At 38.3% G+C, this 22,547-nt stretch overlaps 1 protein-coding gene and 1 long non-coding RNA gene across 7 annotated transcripts in view; both read right to left on the reverse strand.

Moving 5' to 3' along the window:
- The window catches only part of BTRC (beta-transducin repeat containing E3 ubiquitin protein ligase), a 119,576-nt gene that overhangs the window by 92,896 nt on the left and 4,133 nt on the right, over positions 1 to 22,547 (reverse strand). The window contains exon 2 of one of the 6 annotated variants that reach the window (XM_067300161.1): positions 9,944 to 10,012. The exons of the other annotated variants lie outside the window; for them this stretch is intronic. Coding sequence (XP_067156262.1) covers positions 9,944 to 10,012 — 69 coding nt within the window. The remainder of the gene's footprint in view (positions 1 to 9,943; positions 10,013 to 22,547) is intronic. 6 annotated transcript variants of the gene reach the window in all.
- On the reverse strand, positions 14,404 to 19,133 carry LOC136992470 (uncharacterized). Its single transcript, XR_010884741.1, has 2 exons — positions 19,017 to 19,133; positions 14,404 to 18,390 (listed from the first exon to the last, which is right to left on the reverse strand). It is a non-coding gene; the product is annotated as an uncharacterized lncRNA (long non-coding RNA).

Here is a 22,547-nt window from a genome sequence, read left to right on the forward strand (position 1 = left end):
AAGGCAGGAGAAAGTATATTCTAAATGGGCAGCTCATTATGAAAACTGCAGGATGTGATATCTTAGAAGCTAGAAATTTCAAACCATCATACTCTTCTTTTTTGCACCCCCCATCATATTAAGTTTTCTTGTGTTTTTTTTAAGGGGGGGGATGGTAGGAAATCTGAGTGGAATGGGCAGCTGGAATGGGTATGAAATGACAGCTGCCTTTTGAGCCACTGTTTCTCGCTGCTCTTAAGAGGGCTAGAAAATCTTGCACTAAGTTAACATGTAGGAGCTATGCAACCAGTCCTTGAATGAGCAGAAAGACGGTGATCACCAACATCTCTGCTTTGTTACTGCATGTCTACACAGTAGAGACAGAGAGATTAACCCTGTCTATCACCATGTTCTTTGGTGCACTTTGTTGCCATTCATGCTTCTGTTCCAGAAATAGCGTAACAAGATTGCTGGGGAACATAACCTATATAAATGTGCTTTTAAGAAGTTTATGGTACCCTGTAATAATTCCTCACCTCATTTTCTTTATAAAAAAATAAAATAAAACAAAAAACTCTGTAAGTAATCAAGTTCTTAAGTTTCAGTATCTCTATAATATCACACCTAACAAGAAAATGTAGATGATGCTTTTCCTGACAGACAAAGAATTACGGCCGAAGGATCATAACAAGAAAAAAAAAAAAAAAAATCTGAGCCATATTTCCTTGCTTGCTATCCTGACCTTCAAGAAAACACTCCCTCCCACATACCAAAACTTTACAAATCCCTGTAATTTTTTTGTGTTGGAACACAATGTGTCACGCCAGCTGTTAAGATGTTGTGATCATTAGCAAAAAAACCACAAAACACACACACCAAGTGGATCTTTATATTTAAGCATCTCACCAATTTAATAATGCACTAACTTAAATCAAGTTGTTTAACAGCACTCTTCAACAAAGTCCCAGAAACAAACTCCAGCATGGCAACCTTGCTAAGGCAAAGCCAATTCACTAGGTGAGCATTCAGCTGCCTACCATTTACCCAATCTAGGATTCGTAACACAGTACAAATACATAATAAGAAATTAATCAGTATTTTTTGCCTATGGACTTATTAAAGTCTTGCCCCAACTATTCATTCCCTCCTCCCAGGCTTTCTCTTTCCACGTGCTGGCCGAAGCTTTTGTCTGGCCATGGTGAAGGAGATGGAAGAGCTGATTGCGATTCAAAGTAGGTGAACAAAAAGAAAAGAAGCTACCTTAAATAGCTGCACTAAGCAAAGCATGAAAAGACACTGAGGCAGGAAAACAAGAGGACCACTTCTGTCAGTGGCAATGCCAGTCTATGCTGCCTCAAAGGTTATGCAAAATTATGGCTCAAATCAGTCTGAGTCACTACAAGAAGCAGGTATAGATTTTTTTTTTTGGGGGGGGGGAGGAGGGAGGAGAGGAGTACAATCTGAAAATTTAAGTGTACCCCACTGTGCCAGGGCACTTACAAAGTAACATCTTCCTCTAAAATTGCCATTCTAACAAAGGCAAATCCTGGAGGTCCGTTCTGCAGAACTCCCTGCACCTGAGGATATTCTTGCTCACGTATCTATTCTTGCTGCTTCATATTATCCTATAGCTAGGAGGTACACCATAAAAAATAAGCAACACCTTGGGTGACTTCTGAATCTACTCCAGTATGTAACAAAATTTCTATTACTGATACAGTCCTGTTACCTCTCAAAAAAATAAAAAACAAACAAATGTGTAAAGCTGCACACAAACAGGGGGAAAAAATGTTGCTCCTGTACTTGCCTTTTACCTACTGAAGGAAGCAGAGGCTCTAAATTACTGTTGGTGACTGAAAGAGGCTTATTCACAAGCATGAACAAAAGGCCCCAGGTGCTTCAATGGAAACAGCTTGCGTGTAAATCAGATGAGTGACCCAACAGAACAACTTCATTTACAGCCTGGTCTCCGAGAGCCTCAGCAGCCTCGACCCCAGCCGCCGAGCTGCCTGCGTGGCCGACATCAGCGCTGCAAACAAGGGACGGGCTCCGCATTCGCCACCTCGAAGCCGACGGACAAAATCCTCTCCCGAACTCAAGTCGGTCCACGTCGGTTCTTCCGGACAAAGCTACAGAGGCACCAAGCCTGGGCTACAGCCCAATGGGAATGCGGATGTGCGGGTGTCGCTTGCCGAGTGCTGTGCCGGGACACAGCAGTATTTCTACATTCCTGGCTCCCACCTACATTAATATTTTGGATTCCTGCAGCACCTTTCTCACCCAAAAGCACTTCATAAAAGCTAAGCAGCTTTAAAACACATGAAGTGGTGCTAGACAGGCAATGATTTCCCAAAAACTCGATTTCTTTTTCTGATCGAGTTTTAAGTCCTCTCCCAGTCCTCTCCCTTAAACTCAGAAATGTGTTTTCCCACTAAAGAAATAGAGGGAATACAGTTTCAAACCAGATCAACATCCTCCTCCTGACAGAAACTGGTACCAGCTGCACCACTGGTGATTAAAATGGATTTGCCATATTTTGAATTAAAACAGACTAGAAGCATTTACAGTCACTGACTGAGCTGAGGGGGCAATAACCGTGAGCTGAAGCTTAACCTATTCAACTATTCTTCTTGCAACCGTATTGCAAGAAGATTTTTGACCAGATCAGATGTTTTGCCACTAATAACCTACCTTCCATTCCAATTATTTAATGTAGTAAAGACAAATCTCAGCACACATTCTATGGCTAAATTTTTGCTAGTGTTAGAAATTATTTAATTTTATTATTTGCTATTGCATTACAAGATTATACATTACAATTTCAGACTTTTTTTTATCAAATTTGTTCTCTTCTGGTCCTTCAGCAAATACAATATACTAGAGGTAGCTAATACAGTTTTAGGAAATTGTGTTACAGGTCAGAAATACATCACCTTCTTCTGTAAAACTAAGTGGTTCTACATGGGGAAAAACAAAAGTTCTTGGACTACTACAGTTTACAACAACAGAGTACACAGAAGGCGTGAAAACACAGAGTACGAACTCACTGTAAACAAAAAAATAGAAAACTAGTTCAAGGATATTTTCTTTAAAAACACTTAGGAGAAATTAATTAGGCAGCAGTATAGTATTAATCTTTAATATGTTAATATGTTAAAATGCATGACAATTAAAGTGCAACAGCCTATCATTCATGTCCGAAGCCTACTCTCAACCTTATGATAACCTGTATGCCTAAAACGCCTTTGATTTACAAGCAAGGTGACACGTATGTTTGCACATCTTGTGAAGTCAGTGGCAAAGCCAAAAAGAAAACTCATTTTTTTTCCAGTCGCTGATTTTTGCTCAACTGCACACAATACTAAGTTCAGCTGCTCACCACATTAACTTCCGTCCTTTCCTCACTCGGAATTATTCCTCTTCTAGCACAGTGCCCAGTGCTTTAGGTGGTCCAATTCTAATGATAAAGCAATACAATTTCTCCTTCTCTTGGGAGACGGGAATTCACCCAGTATTTATTAAGGAGCATAAACAGAATATGACACATGCTGACAAGAGCTGAAGAGTTTAAATACTGAGAGAAATGGGATGTTTTCTGGTTGATCCAGCTGTCTGTAAGGCAGGAAACAGGATAAGGTTGTGTAAAGCGAAACAGAAACAGGACACAAGTTGGAACTATTAAAGAAAGCAGAACAGGAGGGGAAAATAACTGCTAGAAATTCTACCACCCAATTGGAGCAAATAAAAGGTAAGAGATACTCCGAAGGGTAATAAAACTACATCAGCTAGGCCTAACCTTGGTAGGATGAGACAGATCTTTCCCCATTTTTTGTCATCATCACTTCAGAAAGAGAAAGTGGGATGGCTGGGAAGTATAATATTCCTTGAAAAAAAAGTTTTCAGAGTATTGTTTCCTGCATGCTTTCTAAAAACAAGTAGGAAATGTGCCTTAGGAATCTTGATCCTTTACAATGCTTTATCAAACACACATGTTCAGATGCTAGTAGGATTCCTATGCCTCACAATTTTATTTATTTATTTATTTTTAATCAAGTAACACAAAGCAGCACAGAACAAACCCCAGTACTCTTCATTCCCACTCGGTTCCTCTTGCGCTTTTTTTGGCCACATATTTAAGTAAGCCAAGGCCAAAAATAAAACACACATTGCTTTCACGTTGTGTCCAGTGCGCACTATTCCTGTCATCACAGAAATCTATACATTCTATGGAACATTATTACAAATGCTGGTCTTGGGAAACTTAACAATTCCAGAAATTTACTTTTAGCTAAAAAGTGACATTTCAGTTCCCCTCCTTAGTCCACTTTTCCTCCTTGCAACCTCATTTTATATGTTTTTTATATATATAATTATATATAATCTTATGTATGTGCATATACATATATATACACATGTGTGTATGCACACATATATACACACATACATTATATATGTGTTTTGTATTTATATATATAGTATGTATAATGTATAATATATAAATAAATGTATCTAATCAAAGAGAATACCTAGCTGAACAGAAGGGGAAAAAATGATAAGAAATTCCCAGTGCATATTTTGTACTTTCACAATTCAACAACTGCCAAATGCATTTAATTTTTAGCTTGGGTAACACTTGACCATATGGGCTTCTCATCTGGGAAAAAGGTATATGATAGAACATTAAAAAAATCTGCAAGAACAGAATGAGCAGCAAATTCTTTTTTTTTTTCTTCCTATTTTAGTTTGTATTTTAGTAGTTTTTTGTGGGGCTTCTTTTTTTCATTCTTTCTTTTTCCACCCCAACAGTGGATACAAGGCATGCTAAATACATAATTACATGAGAGAGCCACCCAGCTTCCAGAGGAGCCATTCCAGTGAATTGTGTAAATAATATGCCTTTAAAAACCCTAACATATGAATACAGATTTACCACTTACGGAACAGTTATATACCTGAGAGACAAGAATACCCATTTAAAAAAAAAATCCTTCCTAATTATGAACTTACCAAAGAGACCAGCACGGCTCAGAGCAAATTAATACTTTCATAACTTTCTCCAAAAGTTTTTTTGTGTGTTTTCATTTGAAAATAAGAAAAGTGTTAAAAGCTGTAAGTCTTAATTAAGCCAAAAACAACAGCCAGAAAACTTACAGTTAGAGCTTACACCTCCTTATATCCCACACCACTGTTCCCTGAAGTTATTTAGTGTTTTAAAACAAGATAATTATGATTTGCTTTGCCACTGACTTCTTGGCAGTTTTTCCATGGTAAGAAGATTAAGTCATAAAATAAAAAGGGAAGTACAGTACTCCTCTGAGCGCGACCGTGAGAAGGGTCTCTCAGGGTTCACCTAGCCCGCAAACTGTCAGCTCTAACCGGCACATACTGCACCAGAATCGCAAAGAGCAACAGGCAGTTGCTATCATAAAAATGCTTTTCACAATTTTCAGCTTCTATTATGTTCAGACATTTTGGTCACTTTCCACAAACATGTATGGGGACTACTAAAAGTGGTTTGTGTTCCTATTTTGCTATAATAGAAGTCATTGCATGGTCTTATTAAAGGACCTTTAAGTATTTTCAGAAACTGCAAATAAACCAACCCAGAATCTCACTTACAAAAAGTAGAGAATGTGTTCCTTGGACATTGTGGGAACTGTTTTCAAACCAGTTTGGTGTCACAAATCAGAGGCCGTAACCTTCTAGCAATGTTCAAGTTTAACACCTATATTCCCAACACCTGAAGTACCAAACTTCTTACCCTGGTACAGATCACTGAATTCAATGCAGAGGTTTCCCCATCCACACTATGACTTGTGGGTTTAATAGGTTCTGCAAGCTCTGCTGTGCACAAGCAGCTCAAAGCACTGTAAATGATTCCTTCAGCCTCCCACTTTTCATGTAATTGCTCAGTCAATTTTCCTGAACATACACATTATGCAGACATTTCTTTAATCCTCTGGTAACTCCCTAGCTTACAGTAACTTTTAACACGAGATTCTAGCTCACTAACTACTCTTAAATATCTGAGATAAGAGACATCCGAAAGGGTCTGTTTACATATATTCAGATTATCCAAATAATTTCTTACCTGAGCAGGATCCAGGAGGATCACATCACAGCTTTTAGATACATGTTTGTGAAGAAATGTTTTCCTCAGAGAGTGGTTACAGGAGTTGTTCAGCCTCTGGGATTCAAGACCAACAAGAGTTACCTGCCCCAGAAAGGAGCCAACTTCCCATCTATAAGGTGTAGGAGATCCTCAGTTGCCAAGTGCTTGAGGGAGCTTGTGCAGATCATATCTGAACCAGACAATACGAATGTTTTCATAACTATAGCTCTTTAATCCATGAAGCTGACAAATCCAAACCAGTGCACCTGCAGAGCTTTAAGATTCAGATGCCATACCCTTCTTTAGGAGTGTGACAAGTAGAGACTTGTACATGTTGCTTTAAGCAACACCAAAGATGGCATTAATAAAAGCAAGCCCTATTCAGACTCACTAAGAGCAACCTCACCAAGGTCTAAAGCATGAAACTATTTGAAGGCTTAAAATCAAATTCTTGTAAAGAAGACCAAGAGCATTTCATAAAAAAACACAGTTGCTTCATCATGTCCAAGGCCTCATTTTGAAACAATCCCAATTTTTCATGTAGGAAAGTGCAGTTCTAGTGGAAGAATCCTGTTTTCACCACGGTCCTGGTTTTTACACTCTGTTTTCCAGCTGACTTGACTGTAGTGCAGACCATTAATATCTCAAATGCCTTGTTCAATTATACTGGCCTTTGTTGGCACCAATCTAGTTAAGGTAGCATCAAGAATTTCCAGTATAAAACATATTTACAGGTTTATAACTTGGCTCTAAAAATTCTGCTCCGAAAGACAGTGGAAGGCAGGAAGGCTCAGATGAGTGTGTTATACTACATATCCTATGTGATACACACTTGCTTACAACAGTACATGAAGGGAAGGGATTAGCTTTAACTCTGAATTACACCATGTGTCACAAGCCACCTAAAAATTGTGCTTTTAATTTCCCCACTAATGTAATCAAAGTAATGTTTTGTAAGTGTTTCAGCTAATTAAGAGCTTAATTTGCACAATTTTATGCTTCGGTTTAAAAAGGTTTCCGTATAATATAGGAATTGGAATATGTCATGCCTATTGATCATATTTATACACAAATTAACACACGCCCCTGCCTTAGAAGTCAACTGCAGCTTGTCTTCAAAAAGGTCAGCATCTAGGAGATGGGATGTTACAGGCTGCTGGAAACACAGTGCTGTCATTCAAAGAAAGGCTTAAGTGAAGATCAAGGCCGAATAAAACAACTGCAGGTATTTGGCTTTTTCTAAAGGATAAACTCACAGGAAACGGCTAGAGTAAAGAGAGCTTTACAGCTTACTTAAAATCCTGTTCTTGAAAGCAACATGTATTTCTGGCCATAGGTATCGTATTTCCTCTAGCCCACATACGAACACAATACAACTCTCCACTGCAGCACAGCAACGTTAAATATAAAAACCTGCCATTAAAGGGCAGGGGGTAATGGTATTAGTGTGGGCGACCCATGCTCAGGTAGTGTTCAACTATTATCTCCAGTTTAAGTAGGCTGAAAATACGCAAATCCAGCCAGCACTGTTTTTAGATAAAATTGTCAGTTTTATGGATATTTATAGTATGTGTCCACTCTTGCAGAACTCCATCTTCCTCCACCTCATTTGTAATATAAACTGCTTTTAGCCCACATTAATACAATGTGTTACTGAAATACTTCTCATATTCCATATAAACCAGGCGGCAGATCAATACTCAGCTACACTGAGGAAAAAAATCATTACTTTAGGATTCTGTTAAACACACACACAGGCACAAGGAGGGATAAACTTGATGCACAGACACTATTCCATCTGGATGCATATTCACATTACTGCTTTTATTTAAAAGTGTCTGTCTTTCTTTCCAATATACTGTTTTAAGAATTTTATAAGTAAGGCCTTTGGATGCCCTACAGCAAATCAATCTGACCTCGAGATTTTTTTTTAAATCTCTGCTTCTCACAAGAGCTCTTTCTTTTGAGCAAGTTTCCACCCTTACATATCAACTCCCTTACCCTCATGCTTCCTGTGGTGAAATCACAGCACTGAAATTGGAATAGCAAAGCTATTTCCATGACAGCATCTGCTGATGACACAAGCTCAGGTTTATACCTTTACCTTGAATCAAGGAGGAGTAAGGAGATTTAAGATAAAGACTTTAGAACCAATAACAGTAAACTAAAACCAAAAGGAAAGCAGCCACACAGAAAAACATACAAATAAAAGAACTTACTCTGATTTTTTATTTGAGCTTGCCTAACGTGAAAGTCTCCCTGTGAAAGGCACTGACTGAGCATTTTGGGTTTTTTCCTCAGTATTTTTCAGAGGCAAAATGCATATATCTCACCTGCATCGCAGCACTGGCAGTACAATATAATAAGAACAGATGCAGGTCTGTCTGCCTCAGAGGTAAAAGAGAACAGAAAAACCACACAATACTTTTTCTATTGTTCTCCCAGCCCACCACATAAGAGAAGGAAACTGGTGCCATGCCCCATATGTCAACAAACTTGAGCTCTGTCAGACATTAACTGCAGAGTTGAGATCCCTCTGAGACACCTTGCCTCCAGCTCAGCAAAGTTTAAATCAAGAAAACATCAGCTTCAACATCCCAACTGACCTTCACTAGCGCAGACTACAAGAGGGAAAGAGATGGTCTCTCAGAGAGAAGCTCCAAACCGCACTACGCCTTTGCAGCCCATCACTCACGTAAAGTAATGGTTTGCAAATGTAATGCAGGATTCAATCCCCATCATCTTATGGGCATTCAGTTTCTTCTCAATTTCACAGAAGTCAATGCAAGTTGACAGCAGGAAGCAACCTGCACAAACAAGTTGCCACTTACTACCGGTAAGATACGGAGACAACCCTGGAGAGAACCAAATCCACCCTGTTAGCATCTCCAGTGAAACCCGTCTGTTTTAAGTTTTTTTGTGGTTGTTTTTAATTCTCTCCCACTCAACCCAAGTGACTTGGCTCTTTGTTTCTGTTGGGCTCACAGTACCATATATCCTTTCACCACCACGTTTCATCGTTTTCACAACTCTAGTTGCCACGACAACAGGATGCAGCTTATCCGTGCTGTTTTCATATTTCCAGTTTTCGTTGCCATAACAACACAATCATTCTGGCTTTCTACAAAAACAGCAACTTTAAGCCATACCTTCTCAAGGACACTGGACTCTCTCATGAAGATACACGTATGATGAAGAGATTTATACAGGCAATTTGTAAATTAAGCTATTTTTTTCTGAAGGGGGATTTTTCACTCACAAAAGTGAAAAGCTGACAGCAATTGCTAGAGGCAGACTGCTGAGACATCTAAAGCCTGGCCTTTAATAACAGCCAGAGTAATATAGCACTAGGCCACTTCTGAGAGGGGAGTCCCCACAGTGTCAGATTGTGTCAAACTGCACAATTGTTATGTGATGTGAGTAAGTGTCCATACTTGTTTCACCCAGCCAGATCTGAATTAGACTCTAGATGCAATTCTCATGTGTTTTAACCCCTTGGCCTCCCCATTATTACCAGCACCACCACCATGCAGCTTTACGTTTGAAGGCCCATTTTAATTCTGTAATTTGAGCTGTTGTTGCAGATTTCTTTTCAGACTCTGACCTTTTTCCCTTTCAGGTGACTGCATTTTGAACTTGTATTTACAGAAAGTGCACATTCATAAGACTTGTGAGAAAATGTTACACAAACACAGCATGCATAAACACAAAACAGTGATGGCTATGAAGGGTATCAGCTAACATGGCACCGTAACTTCATTACACCCTCATTTATGTACTTCACTAATGAGACAAGCACAGGTGTCCAACACAGTCCCTCACATGAGATGAATAACAATAATACAGTCCAACCTGCTTTAGCCATGCTTGGTATCCAGAAGATATAAGTTGGAATCCATCTTTTGGCATGTGTATTCGGGGCTAGGAGAGAATAGACATAAAGAGAGACCTCCTTTTACACTGGGACCTAGCTAACCTAAGTCTAAATTTTGGATTATTTTAAACAATGCAGATGTATTAAGCCACATATGAAGGTTCAGCCCCCAAATAAGTTCTTGTTTAATTACTACTCTAATATCAGATGTTTTAAGAACACTTTTCTAATAAAACCATTTTTACATTTTCTACCATTTTACATTTCAACTCCGTATACAGATATTTCTTTAAAATTCTCACACAAATGCACTTGGATAAGCACTGCCCCTGTGGTGGGTGCAGCAGCAGAAACTAATGGTCATTAATGCTTTTGCCAGTATGTAAAGCTAAATGGTATCAAAGCAGCAGCAGTCAAGCTACGAGAGTGTTTTTACAGTCACTATCCTCAACATGGCTGCACCAGACACTGGGCAACATGTAAAGATTAAGGAAAATCCCCGAAGAGGTGCAGCCTCAACATGGGGGTAATCGGAAACTACACTCACACACTGTCATAAATTATGCCTCAAAGTGACAGACAAATATAATCTCCACCCATTTGTTTCCCTCCCTCAGCAGGTTGAAGAAAAGACAAGACATCCAGTTGCACTGGTAGCACACGACATAACTTACAGCTAGGAAAGAAAAAAAGCCAACATTTCATTTTTGTTACTTGTTACATCCATTTGCAGTTCAAAGGTATTTTCACAATCACATGGATTCAACTGTGCCCCCCTTCATCCCCCAAAAGGAGATGCTTAGAAATTAAGATGACAACTAAGCAACAGGACCAGACAGGACATCCTCAGACACCAAGTCCAGAGTGCTTTCTTACTGCAGGCAACTATTTTGCAATTCCTTTATTAATTCACCGTACTCCCCCTCCAAAGCAGCAGATGCATACCCCCACCATTCCTTTTGGAAGGCTGAAAATCTCCTAAATTTTCAGACCAAATCTATTCAAGGCAAGTTTATTCCCATTTGTTCTTGTGTCAACACAATATTTAGTTTGTACAAACTGTGTCTACCTTGATACTTGTAACACTGTATAAAATACAATCCGATTGAGCAGAAAATTGTATCACCGCTGAATGAATAACCTTCACAGCTATGGTGGGGAGATAGTTGAGCCTTATTTTTATTTCAAATTCCAAGAACTAGAACATACTAAAATCTTGCCTCTAAAAAGTACACCTACAGTATTTCATAACAGACTTAGAACATCAGCTATTTTTGCTCTTCTATGGTTTAAATTGAAATCCTCCTAAATCTTTCAAAGCAGTAGCAAGATTATGCCCTGGTGACCTGGCCAGTAATCCCAGTTAAACATGAATTTTAATAAACACCATCGTACTGATTAATAAATTAAAGTCAAGTATATCTGGTTACTGCTTTCACCTGCTGATTTTGGACTTGCAATGCTTAACACATTAACGAACTATGTTTTAGGGGACTCATTACGCTACTAGAAGCATCATGCTCCGAGACCTAATCCTTAGTTCAGCACTAACTTCATGGGTGGTTAGCCTCTCTACTACTGTAAAATGAGGACAACACTTATTTAACCCACCTCACAGGATTGCTGAGAGGAATCACTGACATTTCTACATGTTTTGAAAACGGAAGAATCCATATGAAGTGCTACGTATCTAGCAAGAACACTGTAGAAACCTGTATTTTACATTTGATTCAAGTGCTTCTGTTGCTTTTTTGAAGTAGCACAGCATGGTATACCTATCAAGAAATAAATATAAATAAAATCCTCATAAACGAGCAGGAATAATGATCTTATGGTTAAATCACAGCGTCAGGAGTAAGGAGACCTGAATACCAATCTCAGCTCTGTCCAGGTACACACAACAAGTCTGTGAAAAATGACTTCACTTCCCTCTCTGTTTTGGTCACCTAACCTACATATTAAAGGATAACAGGACTCTTAGGACTGGCAGGCTGCTTAGCATTTGCAAAGCCCAGTCTGGAGTAGTTTGAGTAATTGATTTGAGAGACTGATTTAAACCACTTAACTTGAAGACCTTGGTCCTGCAAACATGTAAGTATATTAACAGAACTACTGACATCAACTGGATTGCTCCCATGCAGAAGTGTCTCCAATAACAAAGATAAAAAATGTGTTTTATCTAGACAACTCTTACTAACATAAGATCTTTGTGACCTCAAAATAAAGTTGCTTGAGTATTAGCAATAAAAGTAATTGGGACTTTCAGCAGGTTAACAGTTACTGTAAACTCAATTTATTTTTTCATTATCCACAAGTTAAAAATTCAAACAGGACAAACTCGGACACCATCACCCGTTCCTCAGCACCATACTTGCAAAATCACCTCAGTGAGGTACACCTTCTCTACATTTGCTAAGCCTGTCCTCATCTAAAAGGAAAATAAACTACATAGAAGAGAAGCAAATCTCATCAGTATAAGTTATGTTACTACCCACATACTGCTGCTTAAGACATTAAAGTGGGATCTGTGCATGAGTGAGCCTTTAGGAGCACAAGCCCCATTGACTTCAAATGCAAGCACCAACAGAAAAGTGTCACTTAATGAAAACCTCTGAGCTCTGACTCAAGAGCATTTAATTCATATGGATTCGCCATTGGCAAAACTTGATTTTACAACCAATCTCCTGAATTTTGGATTTGTGTGGTTCTTCCTAAGAATGTCTCCTTCTGCACAGACAAGCAATTAGATAAGGACATCTGGTCAAACCTTTCCAAATTTTGGTGTCCCAATGACAGCAGACATGCAACTACAGGTGACTGAAGAGGAACCCATATGTGCTTGACATAAAACAAACAAACAAAAAAAAAACAACCACACACACATAAAATTAACTCCCTCCCCTCCCCCCCCCCCAATATATACAGCTTTTAAAGACCTGGGACAGAGACATTTATCTCGTTTGAAAGTAGTACTATTTTGTCAATCAACACTCAAATCTTTCATGATTATGATCCATTCAAGGCAATTCTATCAACAATACAATTAATTGCCCAGCAAGATCTACTCATTTTTTTGTATTTTTATGAACACACACTGTTTATGCTCATGGTTGCAATATCATCCATAAGAGTAATATTTTCTCTTAACATCTGCTTCAGCATTTTACATGATTAGAAGTTAGACTGCTAGGGTAATTTTCCTCTTTTTCCAATAACCAGCATTGTATTTGCCTTTCTCAAAAAGTAACTTGGAAAGTGCTCTAACTGCCAACTTCTATCATGCCATTTTGTGGATATTTCCCAGCCTAATCCATGTAACTAATTTGTAATACCACCCTGACTACTTCCTTTTCTAAGTCATTCAAGTTTATTATTGAAAACTTGCTCTAAAAAGGAGTCTTCCAACACCACAGATGACTTATTCCATAACCAGAGATCTACTCATAGTTCTGAAATGCAATTTTACCCTGTATGAAATGCCTACTTTCTCTTTAGTATTTCTTTATGCCCACAGAACGTATACCACTATCTATATATAAAGATTGTGTGCAACGTGCTCTAGGTGACCCTGCTTGAGCAGGGGGGTTGGACTTAGACAATCTCCAGAGGTCCCTTCCAACCTCAACCATTCTGTGATTGTAATCGTTTATAATCCCATGGGCCAGAATAACTTATTTTGCTCACCTTTTTTCTCCTGCAACCCTTAAAAAAAAAAGTTAAGTAATCTACTCTTCCATTTTTAACCCATTTGATTTGTGCAGTCCATAGCAAGACCTAGAATACTACAATGATTTCTGAGAACAAGTCAGTCATTTAAAATTCAGTGGTACCCTCATTCCTTCCCTACAAAAGGCTGATTTTTTAGAGGACATTTAATTACAGGCCTGAGTTCCTATTTTCTAAGCCTAAACACAACCCCTGAAGGCTTACAATATTTGAGTCACAGCTGGAGCTGTGGTTACTATACAGTTTAAATATCAGCCTCTTTACTGTGCAATTTGTTTTGAAAATCAAATCAGACGCCGTGTCATAAACAAGTGCTAATTAAGTACTGAGCGGAAATTGGGCTTTTTTGTGCAAGAAGGGTTCTTAAATATCTGCATCTCCACTTCCACAAGAAAGGATAAATATGTCAGAGCAGGATAATTATAAAGTGAAACCTACTATGGTACTTGCAAGGCAGTACTGCTGCTTCTCTATTTTATCTGCTTTCATGTAAGATGCAAGAAACGGGGCGAAAAATGAGATCCATATGAAATATATATGTACTAAGGATTTTATGAATCTGATCATTTAAACCATAATGCTTCCTCTTCCCTTGGAGAGGACATTCACCCTGGGTTTCCATCACATACCATTCAAACAGGCAAGCTAAAGCCATTTCTCTCTGTCATTACAAAGCAACTGTGAAGCTACTTATATTTTCATTCCTTTTAAGTTATACTCTACATATGAGTATTTATTTGAAGATAACACTGCATTCATTAGATATAACACCTTATTTGATAAATACCAAGAATAGGAAAATGCATTTTAATACACTGAAGATTACCTCTGAGTTACAGTATTCACAATGCCATTAACTAACAGGCTCTCAGCTACAAAGGCAGAATTAGATCTGTCAGCTCCTGACATGAGAGGACACGGCCAGCTGCACTGAAGATCATCCAGTTGAGATGGCTTCCATAGCAAAGGGAAATATCCCCTGTGGCCTAGAACTTGTTAATGAGTTTGTATGCATTACAGCAATAAATTGAATTCCTACTACAGAACATACAACTTCAAGACCCAAACAGATACCATATTCTACTGTCCAAAGAAGTACTCAAAATAAGGCACAGGTAGATCTGTGGACTCCAATTCAACAAAACCACACACAGGATTTCAAAATCTTTATTATTAGGAGAAAAAAGCGTGAACTTTCTGATACCGAAAACATTAACTGCCAATATTTAAGTGCACCATTTGTTAGATTTTGGAGAAGAAAAAAAACAAACTGACTGACTGCAAGATCGCACAATTTGATACAAACTCTTTCAAAGGGACTTAGCACTCTTAAGCAGTAGCCTTTGACTCTGCTTGGAAACTTAATGAATACACCATATCAAAATAACAAATTTTGATGTTTATGTGAGCATAACTACTCTAGTTCTTTAGCAAGTTAATCTGGAGTATGCTCAACAGGATCTGCTCAAAAGCAACTCTCATTGGAGAATGTGTATTTATATTCCTCAACAGATAAAAAGATATAAGCTTTCATACCTTGCAAAAGGAGCAGCTATCAGGAAAACTACTTTAGTAACACAAAACACCTGGATACCTTCTTAGGGGCTCACAGGAATACTAAGCTACAGCATTCAAAACCAAATGGAGATCTGTGATGACGCTATTAATCTTAAGACAAAGTAGCAGCAAGTTCTGAGGACATGCTTACTATCACAGTGTAAAGAGATCCTCTTTGGGCCCATGAGTATAAGCATTCTTGATTTCACAGCCACTTCACTTTTTAAATCTGAAATTCAAGACTATATTCAACTTCCTTCAAGACTGCAAGATCTACAGTGAAGAAAAGCTACATTTCTCATGCTACTGTCTGAACTTCTGCAAGGTAAGTATCCAACAAGAACAGCAGCATACACAGTGCAAGCCTTATGTATAAAGTCACAGGTGGAAGTTTGTCTAGATACTAGCAAAATAAAGCTGATATTTTTTAAAATATCTTGCCTCTTACATAAGTCCACACAAAAGCCAGAAAACTCATCCTGGATACTATTTTTCACCGAGACTCAGAACACAGGGAATAGAAAATTCTGTGTTTAAGAAAAAAATGAAGCCAAGGTGAACAAAATTAAGATCCCTGGAAAACCATGATCTCCTTAACTAGCAGAAGAACCTCTAGTGCTAACTTTCACTTTCCTGATCTCCTGCTGAATTCCAGGTAGGAGGAAAAAAGGCAAGCAGAAGAGATGGGTTATAGATCTGTGTCAACTATCCTGGAAAGCAACTTGCAGTTCATGCATTAAAGCAGACAAGTTTGTAAGAGGAATACCATGTTTTCTAAAGAAATGGAAATGCTTCCAAGGTCAGACTCCAGCACTCAACCATGACATTTTGTCTTAAGCCAGTGAGCTCTCATGCTCTGAATATACAGCACTCAAACCAAAAATTTTCCTCTGTTCAATAGAGTGGCCAAAAGGGGGGGGGGAAGACTTCCTTCTTGCAGGAATGGCCATTTTATCGCAATTCATCTCCCTCACAAAGCACTGTACAACACTTACTGTGTGGGATCTATTCACCTAGTGCAAGAAAGCTTGGAATCCATAGATAATTGCCCTGAGTACTTACCAGGATACATTAAATTTCCTTTCCTGATCTGTCTAAATGCCCTGTACCGAATTCAGCTCTATGGCAGTTCTCCACTCCACAGATGTAAATGCTCCTTTGCCTGGCTTGACTACAGGAAACTCCTCCTTAAAACAAGGAAGACCAAAGAAGTTGTACCATCTTGGAGGAAGGATTAAGGCATAAGAACAAAGCAGGGACAACAGAAGTAACTGAAGATACCTAATGGGCAGTCTGACATTATGCCTGTGCAGAACACATAACTGCAAGAAGAGTAGCCAGAAGGAGTCTAAAATGTTACGGAAGCGACTTGCCATCCGATCAAAGAAAACAGTATATCCTATATCTCAGGTAACCTACCGAGACTGAGTACTGATATCTATTGCAAAATGAAATAGTCACCATGGGAGGCCTAAGTAAATCTACTCCCGATTTAGAACAAATTAGAATTAGTGCTAGACTAACCCAATCTTCTTCTCTAAGAAGATCACTGAAGTCCAGACAAATTAGAAGTAGTTAAGCATTTGACAGACGACATGTAGGAAGTTACCAGTTAAAACGGAGAGGATTAGGATTAATACTGAAATTGTAAGGAGGATAAGAAACTAAAAACGGTAGAGGATCACAGGTTATTCTGAAAAGGGAACCATCAAGCTGTGAAGAGATTGATCCTCGTTGAAATTCATTATTAATCTTGGAATTAACATTAAAATATTCTCATTAATAGCAACAAAACAAGAATTATCAATGTGCTAATGAAATTTGCCAAAGAAAGAGCTGTCATAAATATGTAGAAGGACACAGTATCTTGAAGACTCCAGTAACAGAATCAAAACAGTATGTCCATAAATTACAAAGTAACATTATTTCTGTTATAAACTAGAGACTCAACAGCTGAGAAGACAGGCACAGGGAACATTATTCACCAGGTTATGATGGTTCCCCAGTAAGCTGCAGCCATGAGGAAGTCAAATTCTACTCTAGAATGTATCGAGTGAAATACTCCCAGGAGAGAGAGATTAGCATTAATGCTTTTGTACAAGGAACCAATAAAACTTTATCTAGAATATTCTGTGTAGTTGTTGTCACTCATGATCAAGGTAGATCAATACAATTCTGCAGCTGTTCAAAAAGGTCTATTAGTATGATTAAAAGTTTTGGGAAACCCCTGTTGTGAGGGAAAGAAAAAGGAAAAAAATGCCAAACTTGTTTAGCCTCGCCAGATTCAGCTGAGGGGGAGCTAAGACTGCTTGCCACAAATATATCCAGGGGACGAACACAGGGAAACAAGAGAGCAGTTTAAACTCAAGGACAACATTGGCACAAAAACAAATGAGAATAAGTTAGCCATAAATAAAGTTAAGCTGGAAATATGAAGAGGATTCTAGCTATCAAAGAAATAAAATTTGGAGTAGCCCTGCAACAATGTAGCAAAGAAAATCCTCCTCACTTCTAAGAACTCATATGAATAGCTTGCAAAATAGACTATGGAGTATAGGGGACAAGAACCAATGCTCTGTGATACCTGTTTCAATCCTATGTGGAGACCCTTCCTCTCCCTGAAGGGTTCTTACTGTTTTGTCTCTGAATACAGTCTTATTTTATGGTCAATGAGATACGGATATATATGAATATCTTCTTGCCAGTAGAAAACTTTCAAGACATTTATACTTTTTTTTTAATAAGCAACAGCTGTGACAAGAGCAACACACTACACTGAAGCCATCCAAGTCAAAAGGCAGAAAAGTAAAAATAGTTACAAAAAATGAACAGAGAATGTAGATTTTTGTACTTTCAAATCCATTAGCAATGGAAAGCACCTTCTGTCACATTTGAAGAGGGTGTTACCATTATTAAGTCTGGAGTTCTTCAGAAAACTTGAGAGGCTTCCAAGATGCATCTTCTACAACAAGATTGATCCATGGTTTCTTGAGACTACACCCACTTCTCATTGTCCTAATTTGCAGGAGATGAATGATAGCTGACTGCATTTCCCAATTCTGTTGAGAGTTTTGGCACATAAGAAGTAAGGGCACTGAGCAGATCCAATGAACAACCCCTCTGGACAATCACCAGCACTCTCCTATGAGAGAAAATTTGAGGCCAACTATCCATAAACTAGAAGCAACTCCCACATAAACACTGTTCCATTCTGCATTACTCTCACAATAAATTACACATTAGGTATGCGGGGAGGGAGAATAACCATATTGTACGATGGACTTTCCCTCATGCTGGACCATTTTTCTCTGAAACAACTAGAGACAGTTTGGGCTGCTAAATGGGCAAGTCTGGAAACTTCAAAAGACTGCAGTCTGACTAGAAAGGGAAGTCAAGCCCTGCTTTGAATCCTAGCAAAGGTAGCCATCACTTTTCTCCCAAGTATTTAATCCACCATTCTGTATTTGAAAGGCCTCACAATCTGTAACAATAACTATGTCCTCAGCTGGAGGCATCAGAAGATAGGACTCCTAGAAGCAAACCAAGGGAATCCACGTATGGGCACAAAGCCAGCTGACAGGAAAACCACACCAGAGTTCTGGACTGATTGCTATCTCTCAAATCCCCTTTCCCCTTTAAATCTGTTTTGCTTCAGGTGCTCCTGAGAAGATGAGGTGCCTAGACTACAATTAGAAGCGCACTTACTATGGGTACACTAACGTACAATTGGCATTATGAACTTCATTCATTCAAAGTATGGCCCTGTACCTTTCTCCTTTCTTATCATGGGTTGAAGGAAATGAAACCAGCACGAAGGCTCTTTGTTTCTGCTAGTCCAAACTGGTTAATCCAGCGGACTCTGCCAAGAGGTTGCAGGGCTCCTGCTCAGACTATAAACGCTTCTGTCCTTCCCTCACGAAGGATGGAAGTAAAGGACCACTCTCCAAGCTTTCCCATTCTTCCTGATTCTCTCCTTCCTGCTCCTCTCAAAGATGAACGTGCAGACCCTGTTCCAGAAGTGGGGGAAAAAAATTAAATTAGATGTTTTTCAATTCTTAGTGCAGAGGAGGACTAGAAGCAGCTAGAGAGCGCAAGTTTATGATCAATCTTTTGTTTCAGAGCAAAATCACTACGGAAAAGTGAAATGAATTAAAACTGAAAGTCTTCATTGCAGCTTGCCATCCCTTCTGCCATAACGACTAACAGATTTGGCTACACACATATAGCTTCAAACAGACTGAGTACCCTTGGTTAATGGAACCATGGAACTTGCAGATGAAAGAAAAAAATGAATTTTAATGCAGTTTTTAGAAATACTTGTCATTGTTTCATCATTTCCATTTAGTGAATGGGACCGATTTCTCTCTCAGTAGGGGATGATATTTTAATGATGTAACATTGTACTTGCCAGAAGAAAGACAAGCCTCATGAGGCAGATTAAAACTAAGAATATTCAGATCCCATTAAAAACAGACAGTTTCAAGCCATTTTTTAAATTAATTTTGTTTAATGATAAAATGATAAAACCATCTTAACAGGTGGTTAGCCACTTGTAAAATTAACCAAAACATTGTTAGAAGGACAAGGCTTTTTTATTCTTCTATTATTGGATTACCATATGAGCCTACACAAATCACTCCAGTTCATGACCCTAGGCAAATTTCTAAGCTTCAGCTTCCTCTTCTGCAAAGTAGGGGCAACATTTTTCCACCACTAGGGTTCCTCAAAAACCTCAGATAAAGAGACATTAGAAAGTATTATTGCTCAATAAGCAGGGCATATTTAATAAAACTCTCAAGTTGTCTGATTCTTAAATATTTCTGAGGGACCAAGAAGTTTTTCAGCACTAACTGGCATCATGTCAAGAGAGCAGCTTCATGTTTGATTGCTTATTAATTATATTTTAACATTTACTGTTGAGCTGCAGCCACCGGACTCCATTATGCTACAAGTCATTTTCTTTTACATCAGTTTCCTCAGCTAAACAAATACTGCGTTCTGCCTTGCATAAGCACTTAAAATATATAAATAATATGCCCTGTTGAGTATGTCCTGAATTGTAGGAAAGAAGAAATGAGGAAGACTGAAGAAAATACAAGGCATTAGAAACACTAGTAAGTTTGCCACTCAGACTGGTTAAATGTTACACAAATCTCACCAGCCCACATGGAGGCTAGAGATGACACAATGGAAGCAGACAAGAAAGTAAGGAAACAGCAATAGCTTATTCCAGCCACGAATGTTGGATTTATCATGAAAATTTTAATACAAGAAAATCAAGTTGCTAAGCTTCCTGGTTTTATAAGTGGTCATTTATACTTTAAAAATAGTTGTAGTGATCACTGAGAACATGACTATGACAATGAAATGCATCCATACAGATGAAAAAAACCACAGTGGAGCCCCTTCACTCAACTCTTAAAGGAAGTTTATAGTTTCAAGGTATACATGACTTTCCTCGTAATAGAAAATAAGTACTTGGCGTTAACAAGTTTTATGATATAAGCAAATTATCAGCATAGTAACACCTAAGAAAAACAAAACAGTGGATGAACACATCCAGCTGACAAACTCATCCAGTCGACGTTTGTACCTCAGGAAATACTTTCTGATCCCCGCTTTAAATGTTTTTATAGTATGAAGTGCTTTTTAAATGAGACTGGACCACAAAGCTTCTTCTGTGATTTAGTTTCAAGTATCAGATCTCTCTTTTGACTAGCTCAGTAACTGCTCACACTGAAAATAAACAATGGGAAAACAACATAGCTTTATTTTTTCATTTCATTTACTGTCCAGAAATCAGAGCTTGGTAGGCCACCAGAAATGCTCTAAAGACCACTGTTTCGGTCTTTTCTTCATTAGGCACCTCTTAGGCAATCTCTGAACGTTGTACATTCCCTATCAACTCTCTAGATATAATACAGAGCTACAGAATAATTTTCTTTTTTTTTTTGAAAACTTTATTACCTTTGCACATCGCTATGGCATACTGAGAATGTTGAGGCCACTGTCCATATTGCCAATCTTGTAAAAAAAATTATTTGGGAAAACCTTTGCCTAACCAAATGTTGTGGTTAGAACAGTCTGCTTTATCTTACTAATGAGAACTATAATTTAGTACCAAATACTCATGAGGAATTATAGCTCTGCTGACTGGCAAATAATTTGCCAAGGCAGATTAGTTTAGCTGCATAAAATAAATATCCACCTGCACATACTAGCACTAATCAGGGCGTGAAATTAAACTTTTTATTCAGTGGGAAATAACTGCTGCAAGGCGGCGATTTAGTCTGGGAAGCAAATATTAAGGTCAGCCTATTCTCTCTGATGTTTATAGTATATATAATAGTGGGGAGAGCATGGTGCAACAAATTCTGCTTTTTAAGTCTGTGAAACTAAATACTTTAGTGATGTGATAGCAAATTTGCCATTTGCTTTTCTAATTGCATACATTTAATGGAGCAAAGTGGCTGAAATGAAACATTACCAGAAAAGCGAGGGTGAAGTTACTGAAGTACCTAAGGCCTGCACCAACTGCAGAAAAATCTACAATACAAAGAAAGATATTTGGGAAGAAAATAAAGAAATCAACATTTTTTTCAGACATACTAGTTCCAACAAGCCCTCAGACTAAGAGGATGTTATTTCAGTAGTATTAGAGAGAAAGACTATGCTTAATATTCAAATATGGGGTTGCAAGTCCTGCTTTTAACAGGCAAATCTCTGCTACCCCAGCTGTTTTACAAAATTATTGTCATTACTTCCATGCTTCCTTGGCTTTAGATACCCTTTCCCAAAATGACCACAACACAAATATGCTATAAGGAAGATTATAAGGTTCTCAAAGCAGAGTTTTAAAACAAAGGCTACTAAGTACAAGATCGTTAAAAGACAACCCTACTGACACCATAAATTATACAAGTTCAGTGCAAACAGGACTTCTTTGCAGTATAAGCTTTTGTCTATCCTTTCCCATAAGCAGAAGAAAAAAAAAATTCAGAGATTCAGCCCTTCAGCCTTCAATTATGTCTATTCCTTGATATATTACCTGACAGTTATGTGGAAGTTATTGCAAACATGAGAATACCAGTTAAGGAACTTCAGGGTTTTCTCTTGTTTAAAAAAAACAAAAGCAGATGCATCTTAAAAAACAGTGTTTTGGTTCTCCTGTGAAACTGCAAGGCCATCAGGACCTCCTAGAATCACTTCTCCCCAGAAAAAGATAACATTAATTTGGGGGTGAAGTGGAAAAAGACACTCACAGGAAGAATGCTAATGTCAACATCATCTTATTCACAA

This window comes from Apteryx mantelli, chromosome 7 (assembly GCF_036417845.1).
Source record: "Apteryx mantelli isolate bAptMan1 chromosome 7, bAptMan1.hap1, whole genome shotgun sequence".
NCBI classification, from domain to species: Eukaryota; Metazoa; Chordata; class Aves; order Apterygiformes; family Apterygidae; genus Apteryx; species Apteryx mantelli.